General features: G+C 42.1%; 2 protein-coding genes across 8 annotated transcripts in view; both read right to left on the reverse strand.

Moving 5' to 3' along the window:
- LOC139416628 (synaptotagmin-2-like) overlaps positions 1-12,973 on the reverse strand; it is a 98,117-nt gene extending 85,144 nt beyond the window's left edge. For 3 of the 4 annotated variants that reach the window (XM_071165532.1, XM_071165536.1, XM_071165530.1), the window contains exons 1-2: positions 12,770-12,878; positions 12,584-12,639 (exon numbers count right to left, since the gene is read on the reverse strand). The gene's annotated coding sequence lies outside the window, so the exon portion shown is untranslated. The other variant, XM_071165533.1, reaches the window with a different exon arrangement.
- A 1,441-nt stretch (positions 12,974-14,414) lies between these two features.
- On the reverse strand, positions 14,415-16,559 carry LOC139416631 (ADP-ribose glycohydrolase OARD1-like). Of its 4 annotated transcripts, none has more exons than XM_071165539.1 (6): positions 15,932-16,466; positions 15,527-15,692; positions 15,292-15,350; positions 15,089-15,201; positions 14,922-14,979; positions 14,415-14,570 (listed from the first exon to the last, which is right to left on the reverse strand). In XM_071165539.1, exons 1-6 carry the CDS (start codon positions 16,088-16,090, stop codon positions 14,472-14,474), a joined length of 654 nt encoding a protein of 217 aa, XP_071021640.1. In that variant the 5' UTR covers positions 16,091-16,466; the 3' UTR covers positions 14,415-14,471. The 4 variants fall into 4 exon arrangements, with proteins under 4 accessions (XP_071021640.1, XP_071021642.1, XP_071021644.1 ...); XM_071165541.1 differs by having other exon boundaries at positions 14,415-14,586; XM_071165543.1 differs by having other exon boundaries at positions 14,463-14,979; positions 15,932-16,058; positions 16,261-16,393.
- Positions 16,560-17,250: the final 691 nt, after the last annotated feature.

A 17,250-nucleotide genomic window follows, 5' to 3' on the forward strand; every position in this document is an offset into this window, starting at 1 on the left:
GTAATATCCTTTAATTTACTATGTCCATACAGGTTTGTACTCTTCAAATATGTTCAAACACAAATTTGTGTCATTAAATGGAAAATGTGTTGGTTGTTTTACCTCAGCAAAATATCATACATTTTTTGAAAATGAATATGCCAAAATATATTCTATGCCACGATACAAGAAAAGTAATTCCATAAAAAAGCAATTTTTGTTCTTTCTGCAGAACAGGAGTGATATGTTAGTGTGTCTGCTTGAGGTTTCCTTGCTGTTATTGTTCTGTCTCTCTGTGAGTTCTAACACCAAAAGAAAGGCACCCTCAGCGCCATTGGCAAAAATCGGGAGACAGACGGTTTTCAGGGGAAAAGAGCCTGTGACCGACTTCCGCTTTTGGATGTGGCCTTGCTGTTTACTGTCCCCAGTGAAACATATAGTGGATGAACTACGGCATGTTTGCTAGCTTGCTCTCTGAAATGTTTCTATCCGGAATATTAACAAGGCAAATCTCTCAACATTAATTCCTTCTCCCCAATTGCTGGATTGGTTGAACAGTGCAGAAGAGAACCTCCCCCGACAGTTTTTTAAATCTCTTGTCGTGACCAAAATGTGGGGCATTTAGTTTCAGGCATTTATTTTACGCCTGCTACGTTAGGTTATTAAGGGGAAGGTGACAGACAGGCGGCAGCACTGATGCCGCCTACAGGATCTGCTCTGTATGCCTTGTCCTTTCCCTGGTCACTGGTCTCCAAAACTCAATTAATTGAAACAACCTTGTAGTCGAGCATTAAAGGAGTTATTGAATGAGTTATTAAAGGTGCAATTCTGCTCTCTCTGGCAAACTTTCCTCCCAGCTCTGGCACCTGTGTGTGTTCCTTCAGTGATCTCTTAAGTCTGGCTGTTTGGCCATTCAAATAGATATCCCAGAGGACCTCAAGGCGTACTTCACCAGAGTACAAGAGCTAGCTGAATAGAAAGACAGAATAGAAAGGTTCATTGCTTTTTAGTGTGAGGTGTACCATAAAATCTGGTCATGATGTGTGGGGGTATACAGTAACAACATTTCGGGGGAGATATTGAATTATAGATTCTTGGAACTGGGAAAAACATCACTCCCGGCATTCTTAATGTCAGATAGGCGGTTTTATAACTCAGAAATGTTGGGAAATGGCAACTTTGTTTTTACACTGCAAAGCCCCTGGGAATCGAATAAAAACTGGGCCAGAATATGTCTCTTCATTTTTCATATTTTGGTTGACAGAAAATGTAAATAGGCATTGTTTTTAAACAGAGTTTTGGGAGTGTATATAGGGAGCTTAATGTATGCCAAATGCCCTTTGCAGAATCATCAAGGCAGAAAATAAATGGGAAACCAGAAGCATAAAAGATTTATGACAGTCATTAACTAGTTACCACAGCCACAAAGTCCTATACCATGATATTTCTACAATTGATCTTCTTAAAATGTAATTTCATACCTAACCATAATCTTAACCATAAACTGAACAACACTGTTAACCTTATGCCTAACCCTAACCTTAAAAAAAATATTTTAGTTTTCAGAAATGTTGACTTCGTGGCTGTGGTAACTAGTGGAAACCCTATATGACCCCCATCACCTGTGAGCTCCCATACTGTAGGGAGGGACCTCACCTCCATGCTTGGTTTCAGCTTTGCACTGCTGCAGTGGGTATTCGGGGTAATGTCACTGTTGTAATTTAAGTCTGGTCTGGTGGCTCTCAGGAGATGGAAATGAGATCGCAAACATTACAAACTCTCCAGCTGTGCTTTGGGAGGTTCAGGGCTGACACAGGGTGCATTTCAAATGCCTCTATGCTCCCCCTCAGCTCCCAGGTAGAGAAATAGAGCCCAACCAATACCGACAGACGTTGGCAGGCGGATCTTAAGGAAGCTAGAATGATTCTTAGCATTTTCAATCAAAATGTTACCTGGGATTATAATACTGGACTGACATGAAGGGGCTCTTTAATTGTGTTTTTTCAAAGAGCAACAGAATAACAGGTAAAGATTAAACAAAAACAACCTAAATCGGGTTTTAGAGTGTCTTAAATTATAGTGTCACAGTCACGCCACACCTACACATCCACATATCTCAGAGCAATGAAGACTCACTGAGAATTTAGCATGTTACAGCACTTTAAAATGGATGAGATGGGGAGAGCCACGGTGATGGGTAGGTGAGGTGACAGAGGTGCAGCCATGTGGTATGATATGGGTGAAGGCTCGGGCCAGATTATACAATTCCCAGTGACAGCAGAGGCTTAGGGGGGGAGCAAGCTCTGACAGGGGTATGGACCTATATTCCAAAACCACGCCACCACCTTCTTGACCATTTTGACCAAGACCTGCCACACAGACTGAAAGACAGACAGACACACACACTCTCACACACAAACGCAACCACGCAAATATACACACACATACACACACACACTGTTCATATTGCTTGTGTGATACTGCAGAGCTGCAGAGCGCATGGCTTATCTGGCAGAAAGTCTCCTCTGCAGGGAAACAGCGGTTATAAATCAAAGAGAGAAGAGGAAGCCTTGGAAGCTTTTCTTACACACTCCTCACAGAAAGAGAAAGACGGGACCTTACGTAAGACTCAAGGTCCTGTCACCATGTCAAGAACAACCTTCTAAAAAGAGGAGGATTAGCCTAGACAAAGGTCCCAACACATCAGAGAAACACCCACGGTATCATGCCCCCATTCAGAGAATGGATCTGTGTGTTATCACCAGATGGGTCAAATAAGAAAGCATTTTACAGTCAGTTGGCTGATTATTAACAGACTGAGTCAGAGAAAGGGGGCACTGCATAGAAGAAGCAGTGTGTTCTGGGATGCAGTATAGTGGAAGGTGATTGGCTTTGAGGGCGAGAGAACAGATGGGACAGGAACACAGAGCATAATAGAGCAGAGCTGGACCAAATAGCTGGGTGTGCTTCCTCTGAATATTCATCCCCTCTTCCCTTCCCTCTCTCCATCCCTGGCCCTGCTTCCTTCTCCAAGCAGTTTTGCGTCTCTCTGATTGAATATATCTGATAGAAACAGAAACACAATGGGCCCTGGGCCTTCTTTCATTTTACAGGAAAATATGTCGTCCTTACAATCTACTCAGAGCTCAGCACGCCTCCTTAAGAGATATTTCACACAAGAATAGGCTGGCTCCGTTCCAGTAGCATTACTGTCTCTACCGCTCACTATATTCTTCATACCGGAGCTCTTCCTTTAGCCCCTCCCCTTTCTCCTCCCCCTCTAGATTAATTATGCAGCTCAATGCAGCACTCAGAGTCACGGGTGCAGCTCTGCTCACCTGATTCACCCCTTCACACCACTACTACAATACACTACATCCTCTCGTCTCCCCCTTTCTATCTCACAATGTCACTCTCTCCCTTTATCTCACTCTCCCTTTCTTTTTTTCTTTAATTCTTCCCTTGTGTCGTGACCAAGGCTGAAACATTCTTCGCTGGAAGAGTGCCAATACACACAACACACCCTTACTCACACACACATGCACATGACAGTGCTTGCTTCGAACGACAGTGTGCGGGTAGCCTGACATGCCACATAAGACTCATGCTTAGATTGATGCTATCTCTATCGCTCTCATTTGTCAAGAAAAAAGAAAAATGTTGATACTGCCATATGGCATTCATTTATCATATTAATCCTATGGCCTCTATTTCTGTATGTCGTTAAGGCGGGGCTAGTGTCAAACGAATGTTAGTTTGCAATTTTTTCATTTACAAACTGGCGCACTGCCATTTTCCAGCCCTAACGCAAGGTTTGGCTATTTACCTGTCTTATATCAACTCGCTTGCACTCAGATGAGGGGGGTGGTAATATTTGAGGTGTATCCTTAAAAACATGATCCAAGGTGCTAATTTCAGGCAGCACTGATAGGGATATTTAAGACCAACCAAAAGGTGATTTTAGCGGTAAAGCAGTTGGTTATGGCATGAATTTTGACAGTGGAAACGCAGCCTATCCAGCTGCCCATATGTGCATGGAACAAGAGTAGCCTAATGTGCTTTTGGTGCATGTATACTTCGCATTTAGAAACATTTAAAACTAATGTTTTTTTCCCCATTTCATTTAACTTGATTGATTTGATTAATTTGATTAAAAACCAAGCATAGCCTCACCTCCTCTCAAATAAGGCTTTTTTTTGTCTGCCCACAGTAGTCAAGAGTTTGGCTCCTGAGACCACTTGGAAATAAATCTTAATCACCAAAGCTTTATCAAAATATCAAGTTTGAGAGGAGTAAAACAGTGTACTGACATTTCCTTTTTATCTATTCCTTGTAGGTGGCCCACATTATTTTAGCCATGCGGGTCCCATTTTGGACGTGCATAAAACCCCCTCCATGATGTCAGCTAGGTGTCCATGCCCATCATGAAACGAGAGATTAGAATTTCGGTGAATACCGGCGAACCTCGTATTTAGAAGTTATCTGTAACCTGTAAAAAATGCTTGTTTACCGTTTCATATGTTCAAAACCCAAGCCCTCCCTTATGGCTACTATAGTGACGGCTGGTTTAACAGCAATGTGTGTCTTTTTTATCCTGCCGGTTTTATGATATTACATTTTACATTGTTTTTCATTTAATTTTATTAGAACCAAACATATTCAAATGATTCACCTTTATGGTTTCATGGTGAGAATGTCCGTGGCACGCTTGCAATTCAACATCTAGAAATGTGTTGTGTGTGAATGCGATCTGAACTGTAAGATGGTTCCGATTATGTTCATAAAACATAGGCCTATTTGGGAGCAGCATAATGGTGAGTGGACATTCTCCCCTTTCTATTTATATTGGGTCTTTGTCCAGCTACTGTGAAACATTTGGATGTGTGTAAAACCCTCCATAGTCTGCGTTGTTTTAATATGATATGCCCACGGGGGAAAATGATGGTGCCTGTAAGTTTGACATAGCCGATTTAGAGCAAGTTGTTGTTTCGTTTTGCTTAGAATTTGATTCAAATTATTATTTTTGGCCTTATCAATAAATAATTGACAATGTTTGGTATGTTCATGCTCAGCTATAATATAATGTACAGTAGGCCTAGTCCCTATATCAGTGTGAATACTATTGAAGACATGCAATGACAATGTGGACTGCAAATGGAATCAAGTTAACGTATTTAGCAAATAATAACATTATGTTATTTCGTTTCTATAAGCCATTTAACAAACTATAAAGGACTAACATTGGCATTGGAGTTGATCCCAAGTAAATACATAAAAAACATGAATACACAACATGAGGCATCCACATATTTCATCATGGAGCACGTTCTGATTGGCCAGTGGGGGGGGGGCTAAGCCTCGACACACCCACAAACTTGTTTATTCATCAACACCCAATAATTGTGATAGTGAAAATAGCTCAAATATGACACACCCCTGAACCTATAGGCTGTGCTTAGATTAACCATTGTGGTAGGTTTGTTAAAATAAAGCCCTCATTTGAATTTATGAGAGACCAGGATGCTCTAAAACACACAAAGCTTAGCAAAGCAGCAATTACACACCTGAATAACCTAAACATAATTGGACCAAGAGAACCATGTGTATTCTAATGCTTTGATCTCCAATTTATTTGAGGACTGACTGGGGAGAGTCCACTCTAAAAAAAGAAAGCCCTTTGATATACAGTGGGTAGAAACATGTTTTACAAACTACACTACTTTGCCCTCAAGGCTTCACCAAGTTAAATCATTTATTTCCAGCATCGGATAGGCTTTTCCAGACATACATTTCCGACCTAGGATGAGTTCAGACCTGCCTGTTTGCTCTTTGCAATGTAGGTAACAGATTCAACAGAAATGAGAAGCTTAGTGTGGTGTGCTGTAGGGAAACAAACTTCACAGTCCAAACACTCACCCAGCTAGGCATAGCAGACTCAAGCCCTCCTCAAATAGAGGAACGCTGACTGAACATCAAACCCCTCAGTGGAACTAATAACTCTAAACACCACAAAATACACAGTCAGTGACATGATAAAAGTGTTACACCAACATGATAGTAACTAAGATCAAATACAGCAGATAAGCCTCTCATGCAGAAATAACTTGGATCTTTCATTTCCTAGAATAGCAACCTTGTGTATGCAACTGTGTGAAGCGGTTGCCTGGACAAGGTATCCCATAACTAGCCTACATCTGTTTTAATTCAACATGCATTAATGTGTAGAGTAGAAAATTGACCACTGTGCTCAGTGAATACTTAACTAAAAAGCCAAAAGAACAGCGCATGTCAACAAAGCGACAGACAGATAGTAGACAAACACAAGTCCTTTCTAGCCATGTGTTTATCCCTCTATTGTAGTTATTTCAACATGTCCCGTAGGGGAGCTGGCTTTATTTGAAGGACATTAGGCTATCCTATCCAGGGACAAAAGCATTTGATGTATGCAAATGTTCTTAATAGGAGAAACATAGAGGGGGATCTGAAAGATGATGTACCGTACCATACAGCAGTACTGGGGTTATCAGCTACATTTGGCTTGCTATGATATGGCTAAAGTATGCGTGTACAGCGAAAAATGACAAAATCCTATGACTGAATACAACAGGTAACATTGGGTAGAACTGAATGTGTAGTCATGATTGGCTAGTCATGAAAAGCCTTTACATGAGATGTATTGTCTTGTGTTGTCCATTCAACTCTGAACATTCAATAGCACACTTCAAGCACCCAAAAAACAGCACACCAGAAAACATCTATCAGCTCAAGTGGAATGGAGGAACATTGGGTTGTTGATTTTTTTGGTCGATGTATTGTTTGCCAGCAAGCAGTCAGGTAGGCAACCCTCTATGTCGCTCTGCTATAGGGGTCTTTTCAGTGCATGGAACCGGATGGCAAGAACACAGCAGCGGCTAGGCACTGCAATGTGCTGCAGTGCTCTGAGCTTTGTACAGCACGCTCTCTCTCTCTTACTCTCTCTCCTCTCCTCTCCTCTCCTCTCCTCTCCTCTCCTCTCCTCTCCTCTCTCTCTCTCTCTCTCTTACTCTCTCTCCTCTCTCTCTCTCCCACTCTATCCTCTCCCTGTCATACTTGCATCATCTTTCGCCCTTATTCTGTTGAATTTTTTTATAATGTCCCCATCCTCTCCCCTTTTGTTCTCTTCTTCCTAATAATCCCCTCTATTTTTGCCTTTCCTCGACCACCCACTTTCTATCCTATTCTCGTGCTCAGTCTTTGACTGTCTTTCGTCCTCCTCCCACTCCTTTTCTTACACACATACATACAATATCCTACACACACATTTCCCTGTGGTGTGTGAGGAGGTACCCAGGTTGCTAGCACGGTACAACTGCAGTGTTCTCTGCTGTTCTCTTCTGTTTTCTCTTGTTCTCTACTGTTCCCTCCTGTTCTCTACTGTTCTCTCCTATTCTCTCATTTTCTCTACTGTTCTCTCCTGGTCTCTACTGTTCTCTCCTATTCTCTCCTGTTCTCTACTGTTCTCTCCTGTTCTCTACTGTTCTCTCCTCGCCAGTGAATTTATCAGGCTGACACTTCATCCAGGGGAGAATGTTCACCTTAATCATTTGTTATGTCCTCTATTTTCCTCTATTGTCTCCTGTACTCTTTCTCAGAGACTGGCAGCAGTACAGAATGGCTGGAGAACATCACTGTCCTGAACATTCCTTGTGTCCTTTTGCATTCACTTTTATCCATTAAGAGCCTGATATTTTCTCAATGGCTCTGGATCCATTCAGTCACTCAGATTCCTCTCTCTAATGTAGTCTTATCATTGTGATCCATATCTAATAGAGTTTTGAGTTTGTTTGACAAATGGCTCACAGTGCATCTCTATGTCTGACATGCAGAGCTAAGCACTCTGCTAACTGTGGTGTCAGGGTAACAGCAGTGTTGGCTCCGCTATATTGCCTACGCCATCAGTACCAGGGGCGCACTAAATGCCCCGTATCACACAATCTGGGACAGGGGATGTCACACTGAGAGGATGAGCGAGGACAAGACTCCAGTCAAAATCTGCCCCATACTAAGGTGCTTGACACCAAATCTACCCCTTCATGAGGTGCTTTATACCAGATCCACCCCTTCATGTGGTGCTTTATACCAAATCTACCCCTTCCTGAGGTGCTTTATACCAAATCTACCCCTTCCTGAGGTGCTTTACACCAGATCTATCCCTTCCTGAGGTGCTTTATACCAGATCTACCCCTTCCTGAGGTGCTTTATACCAGATCTACCCCTTCCTGGGGTGCTTTATACCAAATCTACCCCTTCCTGAGGTGCTTCACAGTCCCTGAGGATTATTTACTTGAGGATGTGCTCCTAATGGACACTAAAAGCATTGCATTTGGGACAAATTATTAGCTAAACACTAAACCTCAACTAAATCTTGTAAATCAATTAAAATCAAAGCACGCACCCCTGAGGGGCCCTCGTGTCGAGGATCAGCATGGCAGATGTGTTGTTACCTACCCTTACCACCTGGGGGCGGCCAATCAGGAAGTCCAGGATCCAGTTGCAGAGGGAGGTGTTTAGTCCCAGGGTCCTTATCTTAGTGATGAGCTTTGAGGGCATTATGGTTTAGAACTCTGAGCTGTAGTCATTGAACAGCATTCTCACGTAGGTGGGAAAGGGCAGTGTTGAGTGCAATAAAGATTGCGTCATCTGTGGATCTGTTGGGGCGGTATGCAAATTGGAGTGGGTCTAGGGTTTCTGGAATTATGGTGTTGATGTGAGCCATGACCAGCCTTTCAAAGCACTTCATGGCTACCGACGTGAGTGCTAGGGGTCGGTAGTCATTTAGGCAGGTTACCTTGGTGTTCTTGGGGACAAGGACTATGGTGGTCTGCTTGAAACATGTAGGTATTACAGACTCGGCCAGGGACAGGTTGAAAATGTCAGTGAAGACACTGGCCAGTTGGTCAGTGCATGCTCTGAAGACAAGTCCTGGTAATCCGTCTGGCCCTGAGGCCTTGTGAATGTTGACCTGTTTAAAGGTCTTACTCACATTGGCTACGGCGAGCGTGATCACACAGTTGTCCGGAACAGCTGGTGGTCTCATGCATGCTTCAGTGTTGCTTGCCTTGAAGCGCGCATATACAGTTGAAGTCGGAAGTTTACATACACCTTAACCAAATACATTTAAACTCAGTTTTTCACAATTCCTCACATTTAATTCTAGTAAAAATGTCCTGTCTTAGGTCAGTTAGGATCACCACTTTATTTTAAGAATGTGAAATGTCAGAATAATAGTAGAGAGAATGATTTATTTCAGATGTATTTCTTTCATCACATTCCCAGTGGGTCAGAAGTTTACATACACTAAATTAGTATTTGGTAGCATTGCTTTAAATTGTTTAACTTGGGTCAAACGTTTCAGGTAGCCTTCCACAAGCTTCCCACAATAAGTTGGGAGAATTTTGGCCCATTCCTCCTGACAGAGCTGGTGAAACTGAGTCAGGTTTGTAGTCCTTGCTCGCACACTCTTTTTCAGTTCTGCCCACACATTTTCTATAGGATTGAGGTCAGGGCTTTGTGATGGCCACTCCAGTACCTTGACTTTGTTGTCCTTACGCCATTTTGCCACAACTTTGGAAGTATGCTTGGGTTCACTGTCCATTTGGAAGACACATTTGCAACCATGCTTTAACTTCCTGAATGATGTCTTGAGATGTTGCTTCAATATATCTACATAATTTTCCAGCTCAGACACCCATACATACCCGACAAGACAAGCCACCAGGGCTCTCTTCACAGTCTCTATGTCCAGAACAGAGGCTAGGAAACACACAATACTATGTATGTAGAGCCATTATTATGATGTATTACTTTATTCCTGTTTAGACCCCAGGAAGAGTAGCATAATGCCTCAATGACAAACAACGAAATTCGATGTTTGTTTTCATTACCCTTAAATTACCAAATTCTCATTTGGGTATTTAAGTAGAAACTACTCGTGAATATTGAATCTACTGATATTCCGACATGCATGATTTGATTATCCATTACCTGTCTCTTCCATAAGAGTGATTGGATAGTTGGTGGCATACTATTTCACTCTGCAAACAGTTTTTCTCTAGCTGCTGTTGTGATTGGTCCTCTGACTGAAGACTGAATACCTCCTTGATTCCACCAGCTGTTTTACCCTGATTACAATATTCTTAAGATTTTGGCCAACAGCGAGATATCAGATGTTTCAAATCCAACTATGCTAATTTACGATAAGTACTTTTAGGCTCCTTCAAATTTCAGTGGTTCTCAACTTCTCACAGTTTCAGTCTTAGACGACAGCAGCTTATACTGGGGCACAGTGAGGGGTATCATTGCAGTGTTGCCATTAGGCGCCTGTGCTATTTGAGTGTCTTCCTCAGCATGATGTCTCTACCCTGCTGGGAGTATCTCCACCTCATCCCCAGAATAATGTGAAGAGGAACAGTTTTCCATAATGCCATGGGTGGCAACGTCATTAAAGTGTTGTTGTCACAGTAATTCACCTCATCTACAAAATATACATCAGCTCATACATGATTCATTTTTCAGAATGCTAAATCTACATTTTTTATTAATAATTTTGTCATTTTTGTTAAATTACTGTTAGACTCACTGTAAATGTAGCCTACACAGTAGTAGGCCTACCTCACAAACTGCATGGTTATGATGTTTTCCATTTGAAGATTATTGCTCTGACTGTGTTTTCATGTGTGATTCATTGTGGCCACTGGCAAGCACAGGAAGGGATGCGATGATTGTTGAAGTTGCTCACAGAATTGGCTAGGTACTACTCGTCAGGTACAATCGTCTATCATTATGGTACTGGGCGGGCAGTGGTAGTGTAAAACAAATTGCTGAGGACGGGACACACTAAAATAGTTCTGCTGTCTCTCAAAGCAAAAGTAATTTGCTGTAAGAGCCACCATGCTCTAGAAAGGCAAAGATACATGGATAATAAACTGGGTTTTCTCCCTGCCTGGTCCACAACTGCCATATTAGAGTGGATAATCTCACAAAGCTCCTATGGAGTCTATGGGAGATTGGGTCTGACTATTATAGAGCCAGGATCTAGGGGTTAACAGCTCTGGTCAGGAGAGAATGGGTCCCTTACCCTCCCTAGCTTTCCTCCCTTCCTGCCTACTGTCCTTACCACTGGTACCTTCCACTTATGAGGACTTGGGCTTGTTTTAAGTGCTGGAGCCTGTCTCCATCTATGGTTATAAAACATCCCCCCCAAATCATTTTAGCAGTATAAGAAGAGTGCTTTTCCACAGAAGCTTTTTGCAGCAGCTTTTCAATGACAGAATGAGGACATGGTCTGTGAATCATTTTAAAACACAGATTCTTCACACTACACTCCCAAACTAACACAGAACCTGGTTTCCAAATAAATAGCCTACAACTGTGGATAGCAGAGCTGCCCCTTCAAAATAAACAGCAAATCATTCCAATATAGTCTTCACTCATTCTACAGTACTATCTATAATGATATCAGACACATCTCAAATCTTTTAGAAAGGCTAACAGATGAAAGTAACAGCGCCCACTGCTGGCAGGTATAATTATTCACACCAAAACATTTGAAGGTCATAAAAACATAAAATGACCCTACAATGACCAAAAGAAGTGTAAATACACTTCATGAAAGATGTTAATATGTATTTATATTAAACAAAACACTTCATCCATCTGTTACAGAATGTGTCCAGTAGCCCTTCATAAAATCTTTAAAATTCCCTTGGCCTTTCCTCTGCGGATCCTACTTTGTGACCACCGAGGGGTGAGAGCGAAGCCCTCCTCTTTACCTGAAAGGAGACTCCTACAGCCCAGCTTACCCTCCCTGTCAGATAGTTCACTGTGTCTGCAGGCACAGACTAAGGAAAGTCCCTGAACAGCAGTGAACCCGATCAAGACTAATCAAGCTCTACACACCATTCCTAATGCATGTGTTATCTAAGCAACCCAAATGCATGCATCACATCACAGAGTACTCACATACGGCTGCACACAAAATGAGAGTCCACACATACGAGTGCACACACCATCCCATTTCGGGACTATCATTTTGCATTACATATATTTCACAGTGAAATTATGCCCCTGTCCTGTCCCCCACCTGACCTCAAATTTGAACCATCAACATCAAACTGTTATAAAATGTTTTTAGTACATTCTGTCAAAAGCTTCAGATGTCCCATGAAACTTCAAGTGTGCTCTGAATTCACCAAAACTACATGGTTATATTCAGTCCCCCTGCCACACACCAGCAAGATGCTGAGGTCTGGGGAAGCTCCGCTATGGACTGAAATGGGATACTGCAGCGCTTGACAGCCATGTGCACAGAGAGTAACTTGCCTGGAAGCATTAGAGAGTCCCGCTCTAGCCTTCCCCCACCCTCTCTCTCCTTCCCTGTCAAGTCTCCATTATGTTCAAATTAAAAAATCTAAATATTAATTACCAATGATTTAGATCCCATATCACTTCATGTCATAACCCAGTGTGAGACACATACCCTCAATTATATCAATTAGATATTGAAGAAAAAAATAGATTCAAAAGCATCCCACCAGCCCAACAGTAGATGTGAAAAGCAGCATACCTTGGGTGCTGGGTCTCTTCCTCCTCAGGAAAACCTTCTCTAGCGGCTTCAGGGCACTTTGACATAGACAGAACAAAAACGACAATGAAGAAAAGAGAATAAATATTCCTTCAATAATGACTTTCTCTTATTTCCAGAGTTAGAATGAATAAGCCTGGACTACTACAGTATAGTCCTAGAACACACCTTTCCTCAGTCCTTCTGTGAACTCTTGCCTCACATCCACACACAATCACCCTAAGACTGGAGTACTATAGTAAATTGATAAAAATCAGCTCTTGGGAGGGATAAAAACTACACACTCACTGCAATTTATTTCTTGTCCACTCGTTCTTCAGTTTTTTTTACTGCTGTATCTGCCTGCGCTGCCACCTCATTGGCTAAGATGCTCTTCAATAACATAAGCTCTCTGTTTTAATTGGGAGGAGGCAGTTTCATGGTGCATCAGGACCCCTCCCGCCTAGCTCTTCTCTTTTTTTTCTCTGAAGCGCCCGTGTAGAAGAGTGCTGAGCTCTGCAAATTCATACGCAGAGCGTAAAAAAGGAAGGGGAAGGGAGGATGGAAGGAGGGAGGACATGAGAAAAAAAACTGAGATTGAGAGTTAGGAGGGAGGGAGAGCTAAGGAAGAAATCAATGCCATAGGACAAACACAGGCACACCGAGATAGGATGCAGCATTTTGCCAGGGTTAGGAGGATTTTTGAGACATAAGCAAGGACCATCTCTGCATGTCTGCAGCCTGTGATGAACCTCTGCAGTACAGTGGGGTGTCAGAGGAGTCTGAGGCCAGATTAAAGGGATATTTTCCGGGGCTAGCAGAGCGACTAGGTGGCTCTGCTGCAGTGTGCAGTCTAATTGCTGGGCAAAGGGGGATGGGAGAAGGAGGGGGTCGGATGCAGTGATGCTGAAGCACAGTCTTCCAGCCAGGAATACAGAGGGAGGAAGCCGCAGTGTACACAGCGGCTAATGCATTTTCCTCATGAATTATTGGTGCACCAAAGAAGGAGGTATAGGGAGTGGGTGCCAAGGGGCAAAGACTGAGACTGTACACTGTCTAGCTAACAACTGTAAGCTTGTGTTATCACAACCAAATGTATATAATTGTTAACTTAATATGCTCTTCATTTCAAGTAATGTTACTACAGGCAATCCATCGAAAGGATAGCTGGTTTGGTGTGGATTCAAATCAAGTTTAATGATGTACAGGAGGGCTTTCCCATATCTGTGGGTTTGAAATTGTGATGGCAGATTCCCCACCCCCACTCTCCATTACATCTGGTGCCTACATTGTCTTTCAGCTGCGTTTAGAGTGCAATATACTCAAGATCAATATTACATCATACAATACCATATCTGCACCCTGCTGTGTTGGTCATAGAATTAGAATCACATTCAAGGTAGCTTTCAGTCAATAGCATTTTTATTTATTTACCTTTATTTAACTAGGCAAGTAAGTTTAGAACAAATTCTTATTTTCAATGGCAGTCTAGGGACAGTGGGTTAACTGCCTTGTTCAGGAGATTCGATCTTGCAACCTTTCGGTTACTAGTCCAATGCTCTAACCACTAACCACATACCTGCCGCCCCAAGACTCATGAGCAATGCCTGAATCACAGCACAGTGAATTAAGCAGTCAGTAAATGAAGAGATAGGTAGGAGTGACTAGATGTATTTGTGAAGATCATATGCCCTCCTGTATTGTATGGGTGATATAGCTACATTTAGTCATAAGGTGAATATGATCCAATGATGACAACGCCATTTACACTAAGCAGTCCATTTCTGTATATTACACAAGAACCACGGGTCTAGTGAAAGGTGTAAAACAGATTTTATTATATTGCGAAATTAAAATCACAATTTCCTTTATTATTATTCATGCAAGGTACTTACAGGGTTACAGGGTATTTAAAATCAGCATATGACAAAAAGCAGTACAGAACAAGCCACTGAAGTGATGTGGAGAAGACAATCATGGGTGCCCCCTTCTGGTGGAGAGAATTCCTATGAATATGATATTGCTATTATATAGGCCAGTAATTAAAGTGCAAAATATGAACATGTAATTTCATAGAACAATTAAAACAGGGGTAAAGAAGAGATATGAAGAGGGGGTATGATTTCAAGGAAAAGTGTGTTTATTCTCTTTCAAAAGTACAGCCTTGGGCAAACTTTGTACAGGTGCATACCAGTATGCTGATATATTGTCTGTGAGTTTAACTTAATTTTGTTTTACAGAAAACATTATTGGAAACTTGGTTTCCCCGTGGACTTGGTTTCCCTGTGGGTTTTACAGGGAGGGTGTACACAGTGATACTGATACTTGTGGGCTGGAATACCTTCTCAAGCATCTTTTCCACTTTGTCCCAGCTCAGTCGATCAAGGCCACAGCCAATGCTGTAGAATAGAGGGATAGAACATTTAGTCATACATCAAATGGAAATTATTGACATGTTAAAATAATTTAAATGAAACCTTTTTATGTGTAGAATGTATTCATACAAACCGAGGCATTGATATTGCAGTTACTCCGTTTTTCAAGCAATGAGACTTCATGTCCTCAAGGCTCTGCCTCAGGCTGTCATAGGTGGGCTTGTTGCTGTACTTTTCCTTTGTTATCTGTAATAGAGTAAGACACAACCAGAGACAACAAAAAAATGATTTAAAATGTTTGTTGGTTGAATGAAACTAACAAGGCAACTGTCTTACCAGGTAGTACACAAAACGCTTGTGTCCTTTCAGTACAGCGCATTGTCCTGGCACCTTCTCTGTGAAGTAAAGCAAAACCAGTGAACAGTGATCTTGATCAATGACATGGGCTTAAGATATAAGCCATGCTTTTCCAAATTCAGGGCCCATTTTAAAATGAGAAGGGCACATCACAGCAGACTTCCATAGCATGCAGTGCATAATAACAAATAATACATTATACAGAACAACTCACTCTGTTCCTTTAGCTCAGCCACTCCACCAAACTTCTTCTTGAACATAACTGCGATGCCAGCCCCCATGTGGCAGTCTTTGCTGATACAGTGGGCCAGGGCCTCATCTTCAGGACCGGAGAACAGGTCCCCCTTCACATGACGTAGGCGCCAGATGCCTTCTGCAGGCTGGGCAGGAGAGAGCAGCATTACACCACAGAACCAGTCACCACTACCCAAAACCTTAGACACATTATTTATTTTTAAGAGTTTTCCCGTCCTCTTCAGCTCCAGGTAAGTGGCTAGCTTTCTAAATAGGACTGTTCACAGTAATTAACAACATATTATAGCCATTGGTTACATGCCATTCAACGGTATGGCAGCATTACCTACTAGCTAACTAAGGCGTTTTCATGCTGGCCACTTACCTTCGATTTGTCAATAGAGCGCACTGGCTCCACAGATACAGTTGACATTACTTTGGCAGGTGAGCTGTAGTCAACCAGGTGGGACGGATAGGCAATCTGTTTTGTTAATCTGCGAGGGAAAGCAATGCTGCTGCGAGCAAATGAAAGTGCATTGATCATTTAAAACTGCATTAGCTAGTTATATCACTAACGTTACAGTCACAGCTGGCTATGCAGTGCCTCCCTGACCCTAGCTTTAGCATCTACAGAGCCGGTACATTTGTCTGAAAATTGCACACGGCAACTAGCTAGCTATGGTGCATTTTACCAAATGTATAAATTTACTTAGCTAGTGTCGAAGTCGTTAAATTTCTCTTTCAATTTCACCAACGTAGGTATTATAAGGGTTAGAACTAGATGGGATCCAGTTTTTGTCAGATTTGACTTTTCGTAGGTTAGAATTTACGCAGCAGGTTGGGATGATTAGGTTAGGGTTAGATCAAATGAAAAAAAAATACCACATTTTGACGTTAATTCGACAAAAACTGTATCCCTTCTAGCATATACCCTCTATTATGGAGCTAGCATCTACTTCCTCTTTGCCACATGGTATAAGTAAGCCTATCAGAAGGCAACGTGATGTTGACGCGTTTTCTTGTTCTTCTTCGATGGTATTATCGTGGTTGGCAAATATTAACGTTAAAGGTGCATGCTGCCCCCTGTTGTGTCAGCCTACTGTTCTGGCTTGTGAATTAATTACACTGTGACACACAAAGAGGAGGGAAATAAGAACGAATAAAAAATATAAAAAAATTGCCCTACCAACTAACCCTACACCCATTAAAATCTCACCACTATTCCACTACTTTGGCTCTATCTGATCCTATGCCCGGCCGTCTGCCTGAGAGGGCATTGTTCAACACACCGTGCTGTAACTCTTTTGCAGTAACATTTTGTACACCCAAGTACTTCTCTGCAGCTGCCACCACAACATATATTTTATGTGATTTACTTTCAATTTCTGCAGTACAGTTGATAACCATGGCTAATAATGCTAAGAAGCTAACCTTACTGAAGAACATGTTATTCCTATCACTCTCTATTGGCCTCGGGCTACTCACAGGGATCGTCTTAGGATCCCTCACCCTGGACCCATCTTCCTCTACTACTCTCTTAACTGCCTCATCATACGACACCTTCTGTACTACTCTGACCCTGACAACCTCGACCTGCCTTTCTCTCACGGACACTTCTGATCTCCAACAACATGGGTACCCCTACAGTTAACACACACAGCTTTTCCCACCCATACCACACATTCCTTTGTCTCATGCCCTCCT

This window comes from Oncorhynchus clarkii, chromosome 9 (genome assembly GCF_045791955.1).
Source record: "Oncorhynchus clarkii lewisi isolate Uvic-CL-2024 chromosome 9, UVic_Ocla_1.0, whole genome shotgun sequence".
NCBI classification, from domain to species: Eukaryota; Metazoa; Chordata; class Actinopteri; order Salmoniformes; family Salmonidae; genus Oncorhynchus; species Oncorhynchus clarkii.